Source organism: Bos mutus, chromosome 2, assembly GCF_027580195.1.
Source record: "Bos mutus isolate GX-2022 chromosome 2, NWIPB_WYAK_1.1, whole genome shotgun sequence".
NCBI classification, from domain to species: Eukaryota; Metazoa; Chordata; class Mammalia; order Artiodactyla; family Bovidae; genus Bos; species Bos mutus.
In genome coordinates, this window is record NC_091618.1 from 10476676 (window position 1) to 10499987 (window position 23312).

Consider the following 23312-nt stretch of genomic DNA (forward strand, 5'->3'; position numbering starts at 1 on the left):
TCAGATACGTAAAGCTTCACTACTAACTAGCTCTATATCCCTGGGTAGGTAAGTTAGCCTTGATGAGCCTCAGTTTCTGCAAAATAGAAATAATCCCTTGTATATGCCTCACAGTATTATAAGATGCATGGGGAAAAATGAATATGAAAGTACTTTTTAAATTGTAAGATGGATTGTGCTTCTGACTAAGGTTTTATTGACTTGTTCTCATTGTTATTAATAAAGCAGATAGTATTTAATCACAGGTAAAAATTTGGGGAAGGACTATAGAAATGAGCTGTCCATGCATCTATGGAATTAAGACTTGGGTGGATTTTGATGATCAAGAATAATTAGCTCTTGCATAGAATAGGTACAGTATTATGTTGGTCCCATTTGACAGGACTTTCATTGTGATGTTTTATTAATCTTTGATTTCTAAAGTGTGTGTATCTCTCTTTCTCTCTCTCTCTTTTTTCTTTTTTGCCATTAAAAGTCAGAAAACCCTTTCTACGTCTTCAATTCAAAATGAAATCCCAAAGAAAAAATCCAAGTTTGAGTCGATCACAACCAATGGAGATAGGTAAGCCAGTTCAAGTGTGTGTGCATGTTTCTGTTTGAAATGCATACACAGTTCCTGAAACAGGAATACGTTTTAGGGTGTGTCATGGAGCTAGTTTATGGTTGTCAGCGAACTTCTCAGGGATACTACACTAGACACTTATCTTATAAACAAACAATACTGCTATTAGTTTATAAATATAATCTTGTCTAGAACATATAACTGGATTTAATAGCAGTTGAATTTTCTGTAGTCCACAAATAACTTCTCACAAGAATTCAAAGACATGCTTTTTATTGTGATCTGTGCCTATAGCCTTCTCCAGGCAGGGCAGGAGTTGGTCTGCAGAGGCAAAACAGAGACAAATTGGAAGTTTTTCTTTTTTGGGCACACTGCACTGCTTTCGGAACATTAGTTCCCCGACCAGGGATTGAACCCTGGCTGTGGCAGTGAAAGTGCTCAGTCTTAACCACTGGACCACCAGGGAATTCCTGACAATTTATAATTAAAGCAGTACTGCTCAGTCTGTGAGGGATAATCCATGCTTCCTTAGCATTAAGAGAGATAACCCAAAGCAGATGCTGAATCAGGAGGGAAGGAGATGCATTTGAATATTTTTGTTTCATTTTAAGCCTTTCTGAATGCATTTTTATTCCTCACTTTCCCCTTTCCTTCTTAGTGATGCTTCTGCTTACGAGCTATTTTCTCCTCGTATCCAGGATGCCCTGTCCATGTTGGTGTAGTGGGCTGCTTCTCAACAGAGTCTTGGGGCCTGTTCCTCCAGGCTGGGCATTCTGAAGTGAGACCACGTGGCACACTCATCCCTAAAATCCTTGGAATCATCTCCATTCTGAAAACTCCCATTCTCCATTCTCTCTCCCAGACGGTGGTAGATATGGGAGCAGACCAGCATATAGGCTGACTGGGGTTGAGTTTTGTTTATTTAGGGGTATACATAGCATCTCTGAAGTTGGCTTTTTCATTAACTTGATTTGAGACTGCAGACTCTCTTTGTATTTCTGATATCATTGACTTCAGACTTCTTGAATTGATCCTTCTAGAAATGCTTGGTTTAGATATTCTAATTATATAGGGAAAGGAACCATAAAGACCATCTTTCTGGTTAGCTTTACTGTTACTGTTTGTTCTCTGAGCAGCTAGTTTGACCATTCTGAAGAAAATGGATGTGGCACTGATTGTCTTATCACATCTGCCAGGATGCATGATCCTGTAAAAAGTTCTTCAGGGAATGAACCATTCTGAATGCCCTGCTTTATGAAGGCCTAAGCCAAGACCCACAGCCTTTAGATTCATCATTTCTGTTTTGTGCTGTTTATGATGTGGGCTGTGTTTGAATGACCCGGAAAAAGCTCATTCATAGCCTTTAGTTTAACCAACAGGCCTTAAAGTTTGCCTTCTGTTGGGTCATTTGGTTTTTGAGATACTGCCACTGTTCTTGCTGACTATTGCTATGGCTTCACCAAGCCAAAGACTTTAAACTTTCTGTTCAGTGTTTTATTGCATCTGGTTAGCAGCAGTGAATGTTTTCCTCAATTAGGATGCTGATCCTTAACTTAGACGCATGATCTTTCATAATGTCCTCTGGGAAAGATCTTTAAAAATAAATTTTTCTTTAAATATACATGGTAATTAAAAAAGCAACCTAATAACTTGAAAATTTAGAAAAAATTTTTCTGCAGCCACGTATTATTTTCATACATATGCAAGTTCCATTTGACTGTTCCTGCATTCAATTCAGTTCAGTTGCTCAGTCGTGTCTGACTCTTTGCGACCCCATGAATTGCAGGCCTCCTGTCCATCACCAACTCCCGGAGTTCACCCAAACTCATGTACATCAAGTCGGTGATGCCATCCAGCCATCTCATCCTCTGTCGCCCCCTTCTCCTCCTGCCCCCAATCCCTCCCAGCATCAGGGTCTTTTTCAATGGGTCACCTCTTCACATGAGGTGGCCAAAGTATTGGAGTTTCAGCCTCAGCATCAGTCCTTCCAATGAACACCCAGGACTGATCTCCTTTAGAGTGGACTGGTTGGATCTCCTTGCAGTCCAAGGGACTCTCAAGACTCTTCTCCAACACCGCAGTTCAAAAGCATCAATTCTTCAGCGCTCAGCTTTCTTCACAGTCCAACTCTCACACCCATACATGACCACTGGAAAAACATAGCCTTGACTAGACGGACCTTTGTAGGCAAAGTAATACCTCTGCTTTTGAATATGCTATCTAGGTTCGTCCTAACTTTCCTTCCAAGGAGTAAGCGTCTTTTAATTTCATGGCTGCAGTCACCATCTGCAGTGATTTTGGAGCCCAAAAAGATAAAGTCTGACACTGTTTCCCCTGTTTCCCCATCTATTTCCCATGAAGTGATGGGACTAGATGCCATGATCTTCGTTTTCTGAATGTTGAGTTTTAAGCCAACTTTTTCACTCTCCTCTTTCACCTTCATCAAGAGGCCTTTTGTTCCTGCATTAGTAATCTTAATCTATCACTTGTTTGCATTTCTTTTAAAAGTTTATATACAAGGTAAATTACGTTTTTTCTTCCCTTTTTACTTTTTTTTCTTGCTTTTCCTTCACTTGGAGAACATTCTGACAAGACTTTAAAAACATTTTTTTAATTATTTTTTTTTCTCTTTTGGCTGACCAGGGATCAAACTCACACTCCTGCAATGGAAGCGTGGAATCTTAACCATAGGACCACTGAGGAGGTCCAAGACGTTTTTTGAACTGTCCTTTATATTTTTTGGTTCTACCAGTTTATTGCTACCAACCCATCTCCCTCCACCCTCATGCACGCATGCTCAGTCATGTAATCCCATGGACTGCAGCCTGCCAAGCTCCTCTGTCCATGGACTTTTCCAGGCAAGAATACTGGAGTAGGTTGCCATTTCCTTCTCCATGAACAGTCCTTTTTTTAATGTCATGGAAACCAAAAAATTTTTTTGCTGAATATCTATTTTGAATTCAGTTCTGGAGTAAATATTACCAGTTTTGTTTCTTTACTATCTATTGTGACTCCCTCTCAGTTTTTAATCACAATCCACTTTTAAATTTATGCTTCTCTTCTTTCATTTTTATCCTCTCATGTCTTCAAAAGATTGTTCTCTAACAGTTTTCATTGACCATATACTATCATATTCCTTTGTTTTTTTTTTTTTTTTTTTTTTTTTTTTGGCCACACACATGACATGTGGGATCTTAGTTCCCTATTCAGGGATCAGACCCGAGAGCCCTGCAGTAGAAGTGCAGAATCTTAACCACTGGACTTCCAGGGAAGTCCTCTTATTTATTTTTTAAATATTAAGGCATATTTGATTTATTTTTCTGTTTTTCTTTATTAGCCTTCCGTATCATACAGAGAGAACCCATTACTTTATAGAATTAAAAAAACAACAACAACACATTTTTCTCATGGTTTTATACTTAGAAAATGCCTTAGTCTTTTTTAGTGTCCTATAAAATTCACAGCTTCCATCTCAATATTTTATAGTTTGTCAAAATTATAACAAAAATCCTTCAATTTGAAGAAAATACAAGTTCATTCCTAGCTTTCCTTCCCTGAGAAGTGCACTTTTTGATCATATTTGCTTATTGTTTGATGGGCAATGAACAGTGAGTGACCTCCAGGCACACCTTGTGGTTTATTGTTTCTAAAAGACATTCTTTTCTTTTCCTTATCGTTTTATTGTGTTCTCCCTCTAAAATATACTTGAAAGAGTAGACTTAACTCTCTGTGGCCTTTGAGGACAGATCCAGGACCAATGGATGAGACTGACAGGCAGATTTTGGCTCAACCTGAGAAAAGATGTTTTTGGAAACTATTAAGTTTTTGGAAAAGATGAGCTTCCTGGATAAATAGCAAGTTCCCTGTCTTTGGCGGTGTTTAGAAAGAGATTAGATCTGATTTTCTGCCTTAGTAACCTAGCCATCTTTTTTCATTTTGATTCCCAGCAATTCTTATTCATCAGGAGTTACAGAGTTAGACAGTACAGTCCCTAACACAGGAAAGACACAATGAGATTTGTCAGCAATTTATTGGTATGGGAAGAATCTTCCCTCAAGAAGCAGGTAGACTCAAAGCAATCTTGAGAATGAACAAAGCTGAAAGTGTCATGCTTTTTGATTGCAAACTGTACTACAAAGCTGCAGTAGTCAACAGTATGGTGTTAGGGACTTCCCTGGTGGAGCAGTATTTAAAAATCTGCCTTCCAATGCAGGGGACATGAATTCAATCCCTGGTTGAGGAATTAAGATCCCACATGCTGCTGGGCTACTGAGCCCACGCACTGCAACTAGAGAACCCTGCGTGCCATAACGAGGAGCCTGCACACCGCAGTGAAAGATCCCATGTGCCGCAGTAAGACCTGACTCAGCCAAAAACAAAACAAGAAGACAGAAACAGACACAGAGACTGATGGAACAGAATAAACAGCCCAGAAGCAAATCCACATTTATATGGGCAATTACTCTACAACAGAGGAGGCAAGAGTATACAGTGGGGAAAAGATAGCCCCTTCACTGATTGGTGTTGGGAAACTAGACAGCTACATGCAAAAGAATCAAACTGGACTACTTTCTCACACTGCTTACAAAAATAACTCCAAGTAGACTAAAGACGTAAATTTAAGACCTGAAAGCATTAAATTCCTAGAAGAAAACATAGGCTCTTTGACATTGGTCTTAGCAATTTTTTTTGGATATGTATCCTCAGGCTGTGTAGTCCTATTTACTTTTGCTTTTACAAAGGACTATATCAAACTCAAAAGCCTTTGCACAATGAAGGAAACTATCCATAAGATGAAAAGGCAACCCACTGAATGGGAGAAGATATTTGCAAATAATATATCCAATAACAGGTTAATATCCAAAATATACAAAAAGCTCATATATTTTAACATCAAAAAAAAAGAAACAGTTCTATTTAAAAATGGGCAGAGGATCTGAATAGACTTTTTTTTCAAAGAAAACATATAGATGCTCAATATCACTAATTATCGGGGAAATGCAAATCAAAATGGCAATGAGCTACTGCCTCACACGTATCAGAATGGCTATCGGATAAGTGTTGGCGAGGATGTGGAGACGATAGCACCCTTGTGCTCTCTTGGTAGGATTGTAAGTTGGTGAAGCAACTAGTATGGAGGCACCTTAAAAAATTAAAAATAGAATTGCCATATAATCCAGCAATTTCACTTCTAGTTATTTATCCAAAGAAAATAGAAACACTATTTCAAAAAGATACATACATCCCAGTGTTCACTGTAGCATTAGTTATAAGAGCCAAGATAATGAAAGCAACCTAAGTGACTGTTGATAGACAAATACCTAAAAAAGCTATGGAGTGTGTGGGGGTGTGTGTGTGTGTACACAAACAGTGAAATATTACTCAGTCATAAAAAACAAAATCTTGTTGTTTGCAACAACCTGGATGAACCTAGAGGATATTATGCTAAGTGAAATAAGTTGGAGAAAGACCAATACTGTGTGATCTCACATATATGTGAGTCTAAAATACAAAGCAAAATGCAACATAGGTGCAGAGAACAAACAGGTAGTTGCCAGAAGGTTGGGGGTGGGGGGATAGGCAAAACAGGTGAAGGAGATTAAGAGCTATAGCCCTCCAGTTATATAATCAATAAGTCATGGGGATGTGACATACAACATAAAGAATGTAGTCAATAATAATTTCATATGGGCGGACGTTTACTAGACTTAGAGTGATTACGATATATGCAAATACCAAATTATGTATGAAACTAACATAATATTGTATGTCAATTATATTTCAGTTAAAAAGCAGGTAGAGCACATTAGCCCATTACTCCATTTCATTTGTCACTCTGGTTATGGGTTTAAATAGATTCTGTTGGGTTGAGGGAAGACAGTCCCTCGGCAAGGTTGGAAACTGGTGGAGACTGTGATGGATCCTTTTAATATTTTCTCCTACATGCCTTGTTTTATTATTTTACATGTTGTTTTTGTTACCCAGTAATTCTGCATATTTATCAGTTAGCAAAGCAGTGATCCATTGTTCCTCTGACATCCTTCTCATATGCTTCGTGTAGACTGAGGGCAGAATATTTCTATCAGTGGACTGTCTTCCCATTCTAGCCATAGAAACACTTAACTTGGTAACTATGAGGAGGTTTGTCCAGCAGTTCACCATGTTATTTGGAGTTTCTACCTGTGTAGAAAATTGATGGTTATTAGATGTTGTTCAAGGTGTAGGAAAGATCCAACAGCAAGGGGCATCTGGTAGTTGCTATATTGATATAGGGTGTTGGGAATCAGTATTGCAGTTTTCTAGGAAAAACTGGTTTGTGTTTTACTTTACAGGTTGCCCTGTGAAAAGTAGAGAGTTTCCTTTGGGTAGGTCTCTAGAGAAGGGTAGGATTTAACTCTCTTGGCAGTGATTTCTTAACTTGTATGGGTCTAAGACACTTCTGAACAGACGAAGGAGAGCCTCAGATCCCCATCCTAGAAACCACCCCATTGTATGTATACATAAAATTGCATATACAATCTCAGGGGCTTACAAATTCCCTGAAACTTTCCTGGTTAAGACACTCGACTAAAAGGACAGAGTTCACCTGGCACTTGGACAAAATGTAGTGCTCAGAGACCATCATAGGGAGGACTCTGTTGAAGACCCAGGTTGTGATATTACTTTGCAGTTTGCCACCTTTTTGTTCCTTTCCTAACTAAATATCACAGAATTCTTGATACTGGAAGTGACAGGGCACAGGCCAATTGTAGTAGGGGAAGTTGGCTTCTTTCCTGTTAATTTCATCTTCTTTTTTTTAATCACTTTTTAAAAAGATTGTACCTGAGGTGGAAAGCAGCAGCTTCTCAGCAGATGTACCACAGCATGGGCTTTGGAGCAGAAAACAAAGAGTCAAAATCTCTATGGGGATCTTTAAAGAAAAATGCATGAAATTACAATTTATCCAGATTCTAGGGAAATTATCTAATCACAAAAAATTATGACTCTCACCCACAATAACTAGGGATCCTCAGTGAACCTGAAACAAAATATCTTTGGCTCTTATGAGGTGACATTTATTTTAGTCCCGAATGTGAACAAAGATGGGCTTTCCAGGTGGCGCTAGTGGTAAACAGCCCACCTGCCAGTGCAGGAGACATAGGAGACATGGGTTCGATCCCTGGGTTGGGAAGATCCCCTGGAGGAGGGCATGGCCACACACTCTGATAGTCTTGCCTGGAGAATCCCCATGGATGGGAACTTGACAGTCTACAGTCCATAGGGTTGCAGAGTTGGACACGACTGAAGTGACTTAGCACGCATGCACAGCATGCATGTGAGCAGAGATGCTGCAGGAATGCTGCAGGTTGTGGCTTTGGTTGGTATAGTTATCTGATGGCCACCTTGCTTGTGCAGTTTAGCAAATGCCCTCAAGTTGGACGTGTATTGTGCTTGATGGCTGGGATTCAACTAGTTGCTTCTGTCCTGAAGTTGCAGTCAAGTGGTCTGTAATGTGACCTCAGGTAGAAAAAAGTTTGTGCATCCAACTGATATTTTCCCCCTCCATTTTTCCCCTCAGCTTTTCCCCAGATCTGGCTCTGGACTCACCAGGCACTGACCACTTTGTCATCATTGCCCAATTGAAGGAAGAAGTAGCCACTCTGAAGAAGATGCTGCATCAAAAGGATCAAATGATTTTAGAGAAAGAGAAGAAGGTACTGCTTAGTTAGTGCTTCTCAGGTCAGAATGAGGCAAGCGGGTGAGATATGTGGTATAGGGCACGATGCTAACTGTTTAATGGATGTTTGTTGGATACATACCACTGAAGCTCTGAGAGAGAGAATCCACTGGCAAGGTTGGGATGTCCTAGGGAGCAGCTTGCTGTCTGCCAGGATCGTGGCATGGCATTACTGTTGTCAATCCCCTTCCATCAAGTAGTTTAGAGGGTTGATTTTTCTTTCTTTTGTTTGGAAGAAGCTTCCACTTCTAAGGGAGGACTGAAGTTCACTAAGCTTGCAGAGATGATGTGTAAAACCATGGAGTCCACCTCTTATTTCATAGTGGGGCATATAGCAGAGTACTACTCTTCTCAGCATAAGCTGTTCAGGGAGCTTGTAATCAGAGGGTGCTGAGTGAGCATGGAGTTGGGACAAGAGGAAGTAGTTACATAATTGGAATTTTTAATGCTCTCAGGCTAGGGGAACCTGATGCCTCCACCTCTATTATTGGGATGGCTGTGTCCAGGGAACAGTAGTACTCAAAATATGTAGATCAAGTCTGCCTCGTCCCCAGACAATATTCCAGTAGGCCTTCCTGTAGTCACTACATCACTTTGTTTCCATTGGTGACAACTCCCTTACTGAGTGACCTATCCTCTAAGCTCGTTATTATCTTCAGTGAAGTCTTAGTAGAGTCATATTCCCCTCTTTAGGGGAATTTTTTTATGTCCTTTTTCTGATTCATTCTATTATTTCTTACTTTCAGATTCTTAGAGAATGTCTCGTTTCTGCCTTATTATTCTAATAACTAATAATAATAGTTAACTTTTATTGGATGCTTTGGCCTGCTATGCAGGAAACTGGGGTTCGGTTCCTGTGTTGGGAAGATCCCCTGGAGAAGGGAATGGCAACTCACTTCAGTATTCTTGCCTAGAGAATCCCATGGACAGAAGAGTCCATGGGGTCGTAAAGAGTCAGACACGACGGAGCGACTAACACGCCTCTATCTGCCTATCCCTATTCTAAGTGCTTTATATGTATTAACTCATTTATCCCCATATCACTTTGAGGTAGGAATTATTATCATCATTCATAGATAACAGTGCCTTCAGTGTTTTTCCCCATAGGGTTCCTTCCGCTAGCTCTGTTTTCTCCCTGAGGCTGTATGTTGTTTTGCACTATGTTCAGAATCCTATGATGAGTGCTAACAAAGACATTTATGTTAAAACATTTTTTTAACTTTATTTTTGGTTGCACTGGGTCTTTGTTGTGGTGCGTGGGCTTTTTGTCATTCTGGTGGCTTCTCGTTGTAGAGCACGTCTGTAGGTGCTGGGCTTCAGTAGTTGCGGCACACAGGCTCAGAAGTTACGGCTCGTGGGCTCAGAAGCTGTGGTGGAAGGGCTTAGTTGCTCCACGACATGTGTAATCTTCCCAGACCAGGGATTGAATCGGTGTCCCCTCCATTGGCAGACAGATTCCCATCTACTGGGCCACCAAGGAAGTCCTGCAGTGTTAAAATCTTTATGTGCATTCTTTGTATCTGATTCCTACCTCATCTTACAGATGAGGAAATGGACCGAAAGAGAGTAGACGACCCATCCAAATCACACAGCTGGTGAAAGGCAGAACAAAGGAATGAACCCAGATCTTTCTGACCCTCCCATTCTTTCTACTGAGCTGTGTTTCTACTCTTCCAGTAAGGTGGAAGTTCGTGGGAAGAGACCAGTATTCTTTTCACTTTACTACATGACTGTCAGATGAAAGCAGACCCAAGTATATTTTCTTTATGAACTAGATCAGAATGGCACATTAAAGACAGGATTTTTGCAAAATAGAGACAAAATGAATACTCGTCTCTAGTGCTTTGCAGTCGCAAGATCTTAATTCCCTTACCTACAGCAGTGACAGCACCGAGTTCTAACCACTGGATCTCCAGGGAATTCCTGCAAAGTTAGGGTCTGAAAGGAGCAAAAACAAACAGTAGGTTGTTTCCCATAACTTTCAGGATCAAGATCACATTCCTTGGCTGGAACACAGGCTCTTCCGCATCATGCCTTCCTATCTGTGGCCTCATCTCCCGACACACTCATCAGTCATCTGAATAAGTTCTCCATTATCTTGCACTCTGCTTGTGCCCTTACTGTTCCCTTTGCTTGGATGCCCTTTTCCGTACCTCATGTACCAGTTGCTACTTGTATCTCAAAACTTAGCTCACACCTCATTTCTCTGATTTAGTACCTCTTCTCTGTGCTCCTTGAATAGCATAGTCAATAGAAGAAGGCCTGGAGTTTGAATTCTGACTCTGCTACTTGCTAACCACTTTACTTAATCCTTCCTAAGCCTTGATGTTCCCATCTATAAAATGGGAAGAATAATGCTACTATCCCACAGGGTTATCATAGGATTGGATAAAATAATATAATCAAACAGTTTGCCTGGAACAGGGCAAAAATTCAGTAAATGACAGCAGCTGTTATTTTCATGGCTTCTCTCAAACTGTCAGTCATATTTGTTATAATCATTGATTTACTTGGAGTTGAGAATTCGAAAGATTATTGCCTATATTGAGTACATGAAATATCTAAAACCTTCTAGCAAGTGGTCAGTAGCGGACATGCTAATGCAGAATTTTGTGTAATTTTCAGGAAATCACTAGAAAAAAATAGGATACACAGTTCCTTGGCTTTGATTTAGGTATGGCTCTTTAGGAGAGCCCTGGGTTTCATTAATTTAGGGGACTATTTAGCTCTCTGGTACCAAAACATTTTTCATTGCACAGAAATTTCTTCTGGTCACTCTGCCTTTTTTTCCCCCCTCAGATCACAGAGTTGAAGGCTGATTTTCAATACCAAGAATCTCAGATGAGAGCCAAAATGAACCAGATGGAGAAAACCCACAAAGAAGTCACAGAACAATTGCAGGTAATTCTGCTTATTTAATATGGTAACTCTGGTGTATTTCAGTTCAGTTCAGTTGCTCAGTCATGTCAGACTTTTTGCGACCCCATGAATTGCAGCACGCCAGGCCTCCCTGTCCATCACCAACTCCCGGAGTTCACTCAAACTTACGTCCATCAAGTCGGTGATGCCATCCAGCCATCTCATCCTCTGTCATCCCCTTCTCCTGCCCCCAATCCCTCCCAGCATCAGGATCTTTTCCAGTGAGTCAACTCTTCGCATGAGGTGGCCAAAGTCCTAGAGTTTCAGCTTTAGCATCATTCCTTTCAAAGAACACCCAGGACTGATCTCCTTTAGTATGACTGGTTGGATCTCCTTGCAGTCCAAGGGACTCTCAAGAGTCTTCTCCAACACCACAGTTCAAAAGCATCAATTCTTCGGCGCTCAGCTTTCTTCACAGTCCAACTCTCACATCCATACATGACTACTGGAAAAACCATAGCTTTGACTAGACGGACCTTTGTTGGCAAAGTAATGTTTCTGCTTTTGAATATGCTATCTAGGTTGGTCATAACTTTCCTTCCAAGGAGTAAGCGTCTTTTAATTTCATGGCTGCAGTCACCATCTGCAGTGATTTTAGAGCCCAAAAAAATAAAGTCAGACACTATTTCCACTGTTTCCCCATCTTGGTATTTTAAGTGATCTCTTAGATTTCTTTTTTCCTCAGAGATTTGACATGTCGATTGACATATTAAATCACCTTATAGATGACTTTTATTATTTTCTCTTGGATATGTTCTAATCTTTTTACCTCAAAAAACAGTGGAATTAATAAATGTGTTCTTTGATTTTTGGATAAACCAGATGTGATTCCAGATGTCTAAATTGTAAATTCTGTTTATCCAGCACACTAAGGTACTCCATGGTTGGTTTGTGTTGCATAGAGCATCCGTTTGTAATAGTGGATCCCAGGAGATGCAAGTGCACTGATTAACTTCCAGCAAATACTTTTCTTCCCTCCCAACCAAACCCTAGAGCTTTTCTGTTGTTTTCTGCCTCTAGACTTTGTTCACCTCTTCCTGACCTCTACATTGTCTCCCTTAGCATCTGCATGAAAAACATCCTGTCCTGCGAAAACTTCCTTCGCTCACTGATTTTTTTTTTTTTTAAGGCCAAAAACCGAGAGCTCCTGAAGCAGGCAGCTGCCTTATCCAAGAGCAAGAAGTCAGAGAAGTCAGGAGCTATAACCTCTCCATGAAAGACCACAAGAACGCTCCCGGCAACAGCAAATGGATTCCTCGGTTAGGGTGGCAACCTGGCTGTTCTCTGGGAATTGCAATCTTCCTTAAGAAATCTCTATATTATTACAGTTATCCTTCTTTGTGTGACTGCGTTGGGCTGAATGGAAACACCTGGTTTGTGCTGTGTTATGACTGCATGCTTGAATGTTTGGGGTTTCAAGCTCCCATCTCCTCTTATTCTCTCACTCCCCTCTCTACCCCGCAGCCCTTCTCTCAGTATTATTGTCTCTCTTTTGCTACTTTTTTTTCCCCCTTTTTGTGGTGGTCACTGCTCAGTGTTATGTGCAGAATGATTTTTTTTTTTGTCCATCATTGCATCCTGCCATACCCATGAGCAAGCAATTTGGCATTAATTACATATCACTGCCACCCTCTGAACTTTGAAAACTGCCACCTTAAGACTTGGTACAATGGAAGAGACTTTTTCTCTCCAATAAACCTTTTGCTTCAGGGTATACCCTTGGGTTTTTTTCCAGGTATATTATGTATGAACTTTGTACTATGTATAGCCAGAGTTTTATTTATTTTTTAAAAAAAGAAACTTTTTCTTGATAAAGGAATAATGGTAGCCTAGCTTGTTCTTCTTGTAAAAGTGATGCTTCTTTTTTAAAAAAAAGTACTACTCTCTAGCTTTTAGTGAAAGAATCAGATCTTTTCTTTCTTGTTACCTTGGAGTCTTAAAACTGATTGCTAAGGTGAAACAATTCAATATATAAGTATGGAGTTAAGTGCCTTTTGGAGGGTTTCTTGGAAGAGCATGTAAGAAGATACTTAAGGGAGGTAGCAAAGATTTGGAGAGTCTGTCTTTCTAAGTAAGGACAGAAAGAAAGGTTGTCCAGGTTGTACTGGACACTTCCCTCTCCCTCCCCTTTCTTGATTGTTTTATGTGACTGATTTTAAATTCTCACACTGCCACCTCTTTTTAAAAAAAAAACAAACGCTCTTATATCAGTTGTCATACTGGGCCATTGTCAGATAGCTTTTTTTAAAATGATTCAAAATGGGATAAGATTTGGACTACAAAGCATTTTGGAAGTTAGTATGAGCTGCTCAAGAATGGACTCTGAGTGTGACTGGAAGAATGATATCCCTGTATGTACTGTCTCCCCACTCTTCCTCACCCACTGCCGCCTATACACTCCCTGCTTTTAATGGAAATGTGTTGAAAACAGGTGCTTCTCAAAAGCAGCTTGGCCCCAACCTGAATTGTGTCCTGTTTTCCCTTCTTGACCCAGTAGGCACGTGGATTTACTTTTCATGTCAGAGGATAGATTTGCATTTTTAGCCATACTCTCAGGTCCTCTGTGATGTTTGTGAAAGAAATTAGAGATGTGTGGTGTGCCATGAAACAGTAAAACCAGCTACTTTGGAATCCTTTAACGCAGGGGGGGATACTGGAGTTAGAGGTAATCATAAGGGCAGATGACATTTGTACCTCAGACTACCAGAAGTGCAGCAGTAAGTTTAACTTACTAGGCATTTTCCAGGAGCAAAGGCTTCTAATTGGTGAACATTCTCATGAGTGGAGCCATGCACTTAATTGGACAGAGACATGGAAATGAGTGGCTTCCTTCAGATACGAGGAACAATGGACCATGTTGCTTATCACTCTGGTAGGGGATGTAATTTTCTCTTCTAAGCAAGGGAAATGGCAGTGCTAAATAGTTTTGTAACTTTTTGAATGAGAAAATTTTAGGTAAAGACAACCTGTCAGATAATATTTTTCAGATGCATTTACATTGACTATGGGGAAAAGATTGTGAAAAAAGTTGCAGTCATGGGTTTTTTGTTTTTTTTTTTTTAAATTTTAAAGACTTGAGAAATTCTGTTACCTGAAGTGACAATGTAAAAACATATTTAGTTTTATACTAAATCTTTTTTTAAGGTCTTGGCATTTAATATAAAGCAAATCCATACATTTTCTAACTTTCCACGAGTTCCAAAAAGAGAAGGAAGAAACCTCTGTCTTGAAATTTTGGTTTTTAAAAATCATGATACTGTTTTACCATAAAATTGAGTAGCTAACTTTTGGTAACACCTTTTGTTTATTTGTATGTTTGTAATAATGGACATTTTAAAACACAGGAATGTTTTGGTTTGTACAGACTTTGAAAAATGTGTGTTAATAAAAATTCATATGGACTCAAGTATAATTATTGCTTTGTTTGTTTTTTTTCATTTATTTCTTGCTGGTTCACCAATAGACATATCCCATAATCCCCTTCAACCTAGAAAAGAGTCAGTTTGTCTTGCTTGTAGACTTTAAACAATTAAAAGCCTAATGGCGCTAATAGGGAGTTTTATGTCCATCAGAGAATAAACGAATTTCTTTCTTCTGTGATTGTATTTATTCAGTTCAGTTGCTTGCTTATAAGTACTGGTGGGCACTGAGTATACAGCAGGGAAGACAATTGACGAACTTACTCTCCTCATGAGGCTCCTGTTTAATAGAATATTGAATGAATATAGAATATATGAATATAGAAATTAATAGAACAATAGAATGCCATTGTTCCTTGATTTTATATTTACCATTATTATTCACAATACAGGATGAATCTTCATACGGTATGAATGAAAGGTTTTTGATATGCCATCTCAAGGACAGGAATGTGTTGGTTTGAAACCCTGGCGCTAGTAGGTTTCTAAATCAGTAAGTGCCTTTCAAACATCATTGTCACATCCTGATCATTCTCTTCTGTAGGCTCAATGACAGCATATTTTCTCTAAATAGAGATAGCTTTATAGGTGCTATGGTCTGAATGTTTATTCCTGCTCTCCCTCCTTGCCAGGGGCTTCCTCGGTGGCTCAGCTGGTAAAGAATCTGCTTGCAGTGCAGGAGCCCCGTGTTTGATCCCTGGGTGGGTAAGATCATCTGGGGAAGGGAATGGCTACCCACTCCAGTATTCTTGCCTGGAGAATTCCATGGACAGAGGAGCCTGGCAGGCTACAGTCCATGGTGTCGCAAAGACTCAGGACTGAGTGACTAACACATGCACCCTGCCAAATTCATGTGTTGAGATCTTAATGCCTAGAGATGGTAGAAGGTGGGACCTTTGAGAGATACTTTGGTTCTGCCCTCATGAATGGGCTTAGTGTCCTTATAATGGAGGTGTCAAAGATATCCCTTACCCCTTCTACCATTTGAGGACAGAGCCAGAAGGTGCCCGCTATGCATCTGGAAGAGGGCCCTCAGTAGAGTGCAGCCAAGCTGGCCTCTTGATCTGGGACTTCCTAGCCACTAGAAATGTGAAAAATAAATTTCTGTTGTTTAATAAGCTACCCAGTCTGTGATATTATTATAGAAGTCCAAACAGGCTAAGACAGTAGACTGACCATCTTTATTGTGTGAATTCTCTTAATTTACCCATTTGTTGTTTAGATGCTAAGTTGCGTCTGACTCTTTGTGACCCCACGGAATGCAGCACACTAGGCTTCCCTGTCCTTCACTATCTCCTGGAGTTGGCTCAAACTCTTGTTTACTGAATTGGTGATGCCAACCAACCATCTCATCCTCTGTCACCCCCTTCTCTTGGCCCTCAGTCTTTACCAGCATCAGGGTCTTTTCCAATGAGTCGGCTCTTCATGTCAGTGGCCAAAGTATTGGAGCCTCAGCTTCATCATCAGTCCTTCCAATGAATATTCAGGGTTGATTTCCTTTAGGATGGGCTGGGTTGATCTCCTTGCTGTCCAAGGGACTCTCAAGAATCTTCTCCAGCACCATGGTTCGAAAGCATCAATTCTTTGGTGCTCAGCCTTCTTCATGGTCCAACTCTCACATCCATACCTGACTACTGGAAAAACCATAGCTTTGACTATACGTGCCTTTGTCGGCAAAGTGGTGTCTCTGCTTTTTAATTTACTCATTTACTCAGCCTTAAAAACCACTAGAGGCGAAGAATATAGAGAGAGAAAGACATCATCTAGTTTTTCAGGAAAGTGAAAGTGAAGCTCTTCAACAAAAGACCTTAAAGTAACTTAGCAGAATTTTGGTCCCATCCTTTGCAGTTTAAGACCATATGTTACTGGCAGTATAACTATCCTCAGCTAACAGTCATCCAGATTCTTGGAGGAGGGGGCATTTTTGGGAAAGCCCAAACTGTCAGGAGCTGTAGAGTGTTGCGGTTATTATTCCTACACAACAAATTACCCCAAAATTTAGTGGGTCTTTTTTTTTCTGACCAGGGATTGAACCTGGGCCATGGCAATGAGAGCAGTGAGTCCTAACCACTGGACCACCAGAGAACTTCCCAAAATTTAGTTTTTTAAAACACCCATTTTAATATGCCCACAGACCCAGTTGATCAAGAATTTGGACAGGGCACTGTGGGGATGACTTGTCTTTGTTGCTTAAGTTCTGGGTCCTCAGCTGGGCAGATTGAAGAGACGAAGGACACTTATTGGAGCTGGAATCATCTCTCTGAAGGCTCTGTTTATGTATCCAGTGCTGGGACTGAGATGATAAAGTCTAGTAATGCTGACTGAAGCTCCGATGTAATGGGTCCCTCCATATATAGTTGGCCTTCCCCAGCCTTTAGGTAATCAGACTTCTTCCATGGTGGCTCAAGACTCCATCGCACAAGCGATCCCATGAACAAATCTGAAGCTGTGTTTCATCTTCTGACTGTCCTCTGAGGTCACAGTACCTCACTTCTGCAGCTTTTATTAGTCAAAGCAGAAGTCCACCCAGACTCAAGGGGAAGGGACATAGATCCCTTCTCTTGATGAGAGGGTGACAAAGTAGAAGAGCATGTGGGATGGAAACCACTGTGGTAGCAATTTTTAAAAATATAAACTCCCACATAGGGAATGGATTTTAGAACCAAACCAAATTCAAGAGAGCAAGGCAGAAGCTGCAATGGCTCTCATAGCCTATCTCTGAGTGTCACACCTCAATGTTTCCACAATACCCTATTGGTTACAGAGGACAAATCACTGACATTATTCAGTGTGGAATGAGACTACCCAGGTGCGTTCACATCAGCAGGCAGACCACTGGGTTCCACCTGGGAGGCTGGCTACTACATTGACCTTTGATCTATGAGACGGAGTAACAGCTATGTGAATCTCTGGGTTTTGAAGGCAGGAATAAAAGTTGCCTTTTGGGGGGAAAGGGTTCATATTTCTTACTTATGACTGAAACCAATAACTACTTAGCCTGGTAGTGCTTGTCAGACTGGAATTGAAGAAGATTATTGACTCTACTTGAAAAGTGAGATTGTGTCAGGCTGTGGTTAGCTCTGAAGTTGGACTGCCTGTGTTTGAGTTCTATGTCTACTTACCTTAGGGTTGCTGTGAGGATTAAACAATGTATACGGAAGTCTCCTTCTACACAATGTATGTATGATCCTACATACATTAAATAGTGTATGTAGAACCATAAAGAAAGCCAAGTGCTGAAGAATTGATACTTTTGAACTGTGGTGTTGGAGAAGACTCTTCAGAGTCCCTTACATTGCAAGGAAATCCAACTAGTCAATCCCAAAAGAAATCAGTCCTGAATATTCATTGGAAGGACTGATGCTGAAGCTGAAACTCCAATATTTTGGCCACCTGATGCGAAGAACTGACTCATTGGAAAAAACCCGATGCTGGGGAAGATTAAAGGCAGGAGGAAAAGGAGACACCAGAGGATGAGATGGTTGGATGGCACCATCAACTCATGAACATGAGTTTGAGCAGGCTCTGGGAGTTGGAGATGGACAGGGAAGCCTGGTGGGTTGCAGTCCATGGGGTCGCAAAGAGTTGGACACAACTGAGCAACTGAACTGAACTGAGAAGTCTCTAGAACAGTGCTTGACACATAGTATGCACTAGATTTGGTAAGTTATTATTATGCAAGACTCCCACAGAATCTATATTTTCTGTTTCTTGAGAGGGAAAACAACAGTGACAAAATAGAATGAACATGTATGCTCACTTGTTTTTTGTTTCCAAAGTTACTTGGTTCCAAGATCACTTTTAGGTCACCAGAACGTTCACCAAAACCACAATTAATATGTCTTTTTTTTTTTAACTCCATATTACTCACCTCATGTGTGCAACTTCATTTCACTGATCTTTAGAGTGCTATTTTTAACTTTAATAAGATATAATTTATATGTAGTAAAATTTATCCTTCTTAGTATATATATCAAAGGATTTTATGGATGTACGAAGCTGTGAGGGCTTCCCAGGTGACTTAGTGGGTAAAGAATCCACCTGCAATGCAGGAGATCCAGGTTCAATCTCTGGGTCGGGAAGGTCCCCTGGAGGAGGACATGGCAACCCATTCCAGTATTCTTGCCTGGAGAATCCCAAGCACAGAGGAGCCTGGTGGGTTATAGTCCATAGGGTCACGAAGAGTTGAACATGACTGAAACAGCTTAGCGTATACACACCTGAAGTTGTGTGATCAAATTGCCAACATTTGTTGGATCATGTAGAAAGCAACGGAGTTTCAGAAAAACATCTGGTTTATTTACCGTGTTAAAGCCTTTGACTGTGTGGATCACAACAAATGGTGGAAAATTATTAGAGATAGGAGTAACAGATCACCTTCCCTGACTCTTGAGAAACCTGTAGGCAGATCAAGAAGCAACTGTTAGAACAGGACATGGAACAACTGACTGGTTCAAATTGGGAAAGGAGTACGATAAGGCTGTATATTGTCATCCCGCTTATTTAACTTATATGCAGAGTACATCATGCAAAATGCTGCACTGGAAGAATCACAAACTGGAATCAAGATTGCTGGGAGAAATATCAACAACCTCAGAAATGCAGATGATACCACTTTAATGGCAGAAAGTAAAGAGGAACTAAAGATCCTCTTGATGAGGGTGAAAGAGGAGAGTGAGAAAGCTGGCTTTAAACGCAACAAAAAACTAAGATCGTGGCATCTGGTCCCAGAACTTCAAGGCAAATAGAAAGGGAAAAAATGGAAGCAATGACAGATGTTATTTTCTTGGGCTCCAAAATCACTGCAGATGGTGACTGCAGCCACAAAATTAAGACACTTGGTCCTTGGGAGGAAAGCTATGACAAACCTAAATAGCATATTAGAAAGCAGAGACATTACTTTGCTGACAAATGTTCATATAGTCAAAGTTATGGTTTTTCTAGTAGTCATGTATGGATGTGAGAGTTGGGCCATAAAGAAGGCTGTTGTTGTTCAGTCGCTAAGTTGTATGCGACTATTTGTGACCCCATGAGTTGGAGCACACCAGGTTTCCCTGTCCTTCACTATTTCTTATGGTCCAGTAAAAGAAGGCTAAGAACAGGTGCTTTTGAACTGTGGTGCTGGAGAAGACTCTTGACAGTCCCTTGGATTTCAAGGACATCAAATCAGTCAATCCTTAAGGAAATCAACCCTGAATATTCACTGGAAGGACTGATGCTGAAGCTGAAGCTCCAATACTTTGGCCATCTAATGCGGAGAGGCAATTAATTGGAAAAGACCTTGATGCTGGGAAAGATTGAAGGCAAAACAAGTAGGGGACAGCAGAGGATGATAATACAGAATGTACTCACTTTTGTCTGCTTCTTTTGCCAGACATTATGTTTGGACAAAATCACCCATGTTGTTCACATAGTAATAGGCCATTAATTTTCATGCTCTGTGATACTACAATTTATCCATCCGACTGCTGATGGACATTTAGGTTGTCTCCAGTTCGGAACCTGTAGAAATAAATGCTGCTCTGCAACAGAAAACAATAGAATTCTACATCATTAACACTACCATTTAATAGAAAAACCTGTAATTACTTTTTAAAATCCAGATGCATGTCAGAATTATCTTGCAATTATTTGAAAAATACAAATGCCCAGGTATTGCTTTTTTTCTCCAAAGCTCCAGAAGTGTTTCTAATGAGCAACCACGTTTAAAAACAACTGGACTATATAATGATTTTTTGCTTTTATCTGGTTGCTTCACTTTTCCTATTTCATATTCAGTGCTCCCATTTCATTTAGTTTATGTTTTCCAATTTCTCCACCTCTTTTTTGGTTTAGTTCAGTTCAGTTCAGTCGTTCAGTTGTGTCTGACTCTTTGCGACCCCATGAATTGCAGCACGCCAGGCCTCCCTGTCCATCACCAACTCCTGGAGTTTACTCAAACTTATGTCCATCGAGTCGGTGATGCCATCCAGCCATTTCTGTCGTCCCCTTCTCCTCCTGCCCCCAATCCCTCCCAGCATTAGGGTCTTTTCCAAGGGGTCAACTCTTCGCATGAGGTGGGCCAAAGTACTGAAGTTTCAGCTTTAGTATCAGTCCATCCAGTGAACACCCAGGACTGATCTCCTTTAGAATGGACTGGTTGGATCTCCTTGCAGTCCAAGGGACTCTCAAGAGTCTTCTCCAACATCACAGTTCAAAAGCATCAATTCTTTGGCGCTCAGCTTTCTTCATAGTCCGACTCTCACATCCATACATGACTACTGGAAAAACCATAGCCTTGACTAGACGGACCTTTGTAGGCAAAGTAATGTTTCTGCTTTTGAATATGCTATCTAGGTTGGTCATAACTTTCCTTCCAAGGAGTAAGTGTCTTTTAATTTCATGGCTGCAATCACCATCTGCAGTGATTATGGAGCCCCCCAAAATAAAGTCTGACACTGTTTCCACTGTTTCCCCATCTATTTCCCATGAAGTGATAGGGCCAGATGCCATGATCTTATTACTTTTCTGAATGTTGAGCTTTAAGCCAACTTTTTCACTCTCTTCTTTCACTTTCATCAAGAGGCTTTTTAGTTCCTCTTTACTTTCTGCCATAAGGGTGGTGTCATCTGCATGTCTGAAGTTATTGATATTTCTCCTGGCAATCTTGATTCCAGCTTGTGCTTCTTCCAGCCCAGCATTTCTCATGATGTACTCTGCATATAAGTTAAATAAGCAGGGTGACAATGTACAGCCTTGACATACTCCTTTTCCTATTTGGAACCAGTCTGTTGTTCCAGGTCCAGTTCTAACTGTTGCTTCCTGACCCTCTTTTTTGGTTACCATTGTTCTTTCTCAAGATTTTATTAAGCATAGTAGAAAAACTTCTGTATGCATATGTATAATATACACATAACTAGTATGTATAATATGTACACATATATAAATAGTCATGTGTAATATATATATTTTAGAAAACTTATGAATTTTTGCCATTTGATTCCACTTGTTTGACTTACTATGAATAGAAATACTACATTTCTGATTTATATTCACTCAAAACTTTGATATAGTTTCATGTATTTTGGTATCTAGTATTACTGCTAAAAGTCTAGAAAATTTATTATCTTAGTGATTTATAAAAAATTTTTTTGAATGAGGCTTGAAACTTGAAACTTCTAATCCAGTTCTCAGAATATAAAGAAATACTATGTTGTTTAAAAAAATAGGAAATTAACATATAATACAGTATTATTTGCAGGTCAGGAAGCAACAGTTAGAACTGGACATTGAACAACAGACTTGTTCCAGGCTCTTGATGAAAGTGAAAGAGGAGAGTGAAAAAGTTGGCTGAAAACTCAACATTCAGAAAACGAAGATCATGGCATCTGGTCCCACCACTTCATGGCAAATAGATGGGGAAACAGTGGCTGACTTTATTTTTTGGGGGCTCCAAAATCACTGCAGATGGTGATTGCAGCCATGAAATTAAAAACACTTACTCCTTGGAAGGAAAGTTATGACCAACCTAGATAGCATATTCAAAAGCAGAGGCATTACTTTGCCAACAAAGGTCCATCTAGTCAAGGCTATGGTTTTTCCAGTGGTCATGTGTGGATATGAGAGTTGGACTATAAAGAAAGCTGAGCACTGAAGAATTAATGCTTTTGAACTGTGATGTTGGAGAAGACTCTTGAGAGTCCTTTGGACTGCAAGGAGATCCAACCAGTCCATCCTGAAGGAAATCAGTCTTGAATATTCATTGGAAGGACTGATGTTGAAGCTGAAACTCCAATACTTTGGCCACCTAATGCGAAGAGCTGACTCATTTGAAAAGACCCTGATGCTGGGAAAGATTGAAGGCAGGAGGAGAAGGGGATGACAGAGGATGAGATGGTTGGATGGCATCACCGACACAATGGACATGGGTTTGGGTGGACTCCGGGAGTTGGTGATGGAGAGGGAGGCCTGGCATGTTGCGGTTCATGGGGTTGCAAAGAGTCAGACATGACTGAGCAACTGAACTGAACAGTATTATTAACTAAAGTATTGATTTTGTTCAAATTTCATAAAATTTTATGCTAGTGTCCATTATTTGTTTTCATATCTTATTCAAGAGTCCACATTGTATTTAATTGTATTGAGCAGCTTCAGCTCCATACAACAAACTGATAAATTCTCCCTTCATTTTAATCCTTTGCACATATTTTCTAATTTTCCTTGTTATGACTTAGATACACCCATCATTTAAAAATGGACATTTAATTTCCAAAAACGTGAGATTTTAAAAGTATCTTTGATATTAATTTCTCCTTTAAATGCTCTCTTCTCTGCAATCACCCTCTACATTTTTTAAGTCTTCTAACTTTAGTGAGGCTTTCAAAGGCTAAGTCAAAGATCTCTCTTGGTAAATGTCACATTGCACTTGAAAATTATTTTCAAATGTCTTTTGATATTGATTTCTAACATAATTCCACAGTGATAAGAGAACAGAATCTATATGATTTCAATACCTTTTGACCATGAAATTTTTGTACCTTGTTTTATGTCCCTAGATATGTTTCAGGGTCTCCTAGTTTATAGAACTTGAATAAAATTTGTATCCTATCATTGCATGAAAATTGTATAAATCTTAATTATGTTGAATTGGTTCATAGTACTTTTCAGGTCTACTATATCCTTCAACTTCTCTGTATATTCATTCTATTAATTTTTG

At 40.0% G+C, this 23312-nt stretch overlaps 1 protein-coding gene across 2 annotated transcripts in view; it reads left to right on the forward strand.

The window, feature by feature from the left end:
- FAM76A (family with sequence similarity 76 member A) overlaps positions 1–14610 on the forward strand; it is a 32642-nt gene extending 18032 nt beyond the window's left edge. Inside the window, exons 6-9 of one of the 2 annotated variants that reach the window (XM_070383748.1) lie at positions 476–562; positions 8121–8256; positions 11079–11180; positions 12328–14610. In XM_070383748.1, coding sequence (XP_070239849.1) covers positions 476–562; positions 8121–8256; positions 11079–11180; positions 12328–12414 — 412 coding nt within the window. In that variant the 3' untranslated portion in view covers positions 12415–14610. The remainder of the gene's footprint in view (positions 1–475; positions 563–8120; positions 8257–11078; positions 11181–12327) is intronic. The other variant, XM_070383755.1, reaches the window with a different exon arrangement.
- Positions 14611–23312: the final 8702 nt, after the last annotated feature.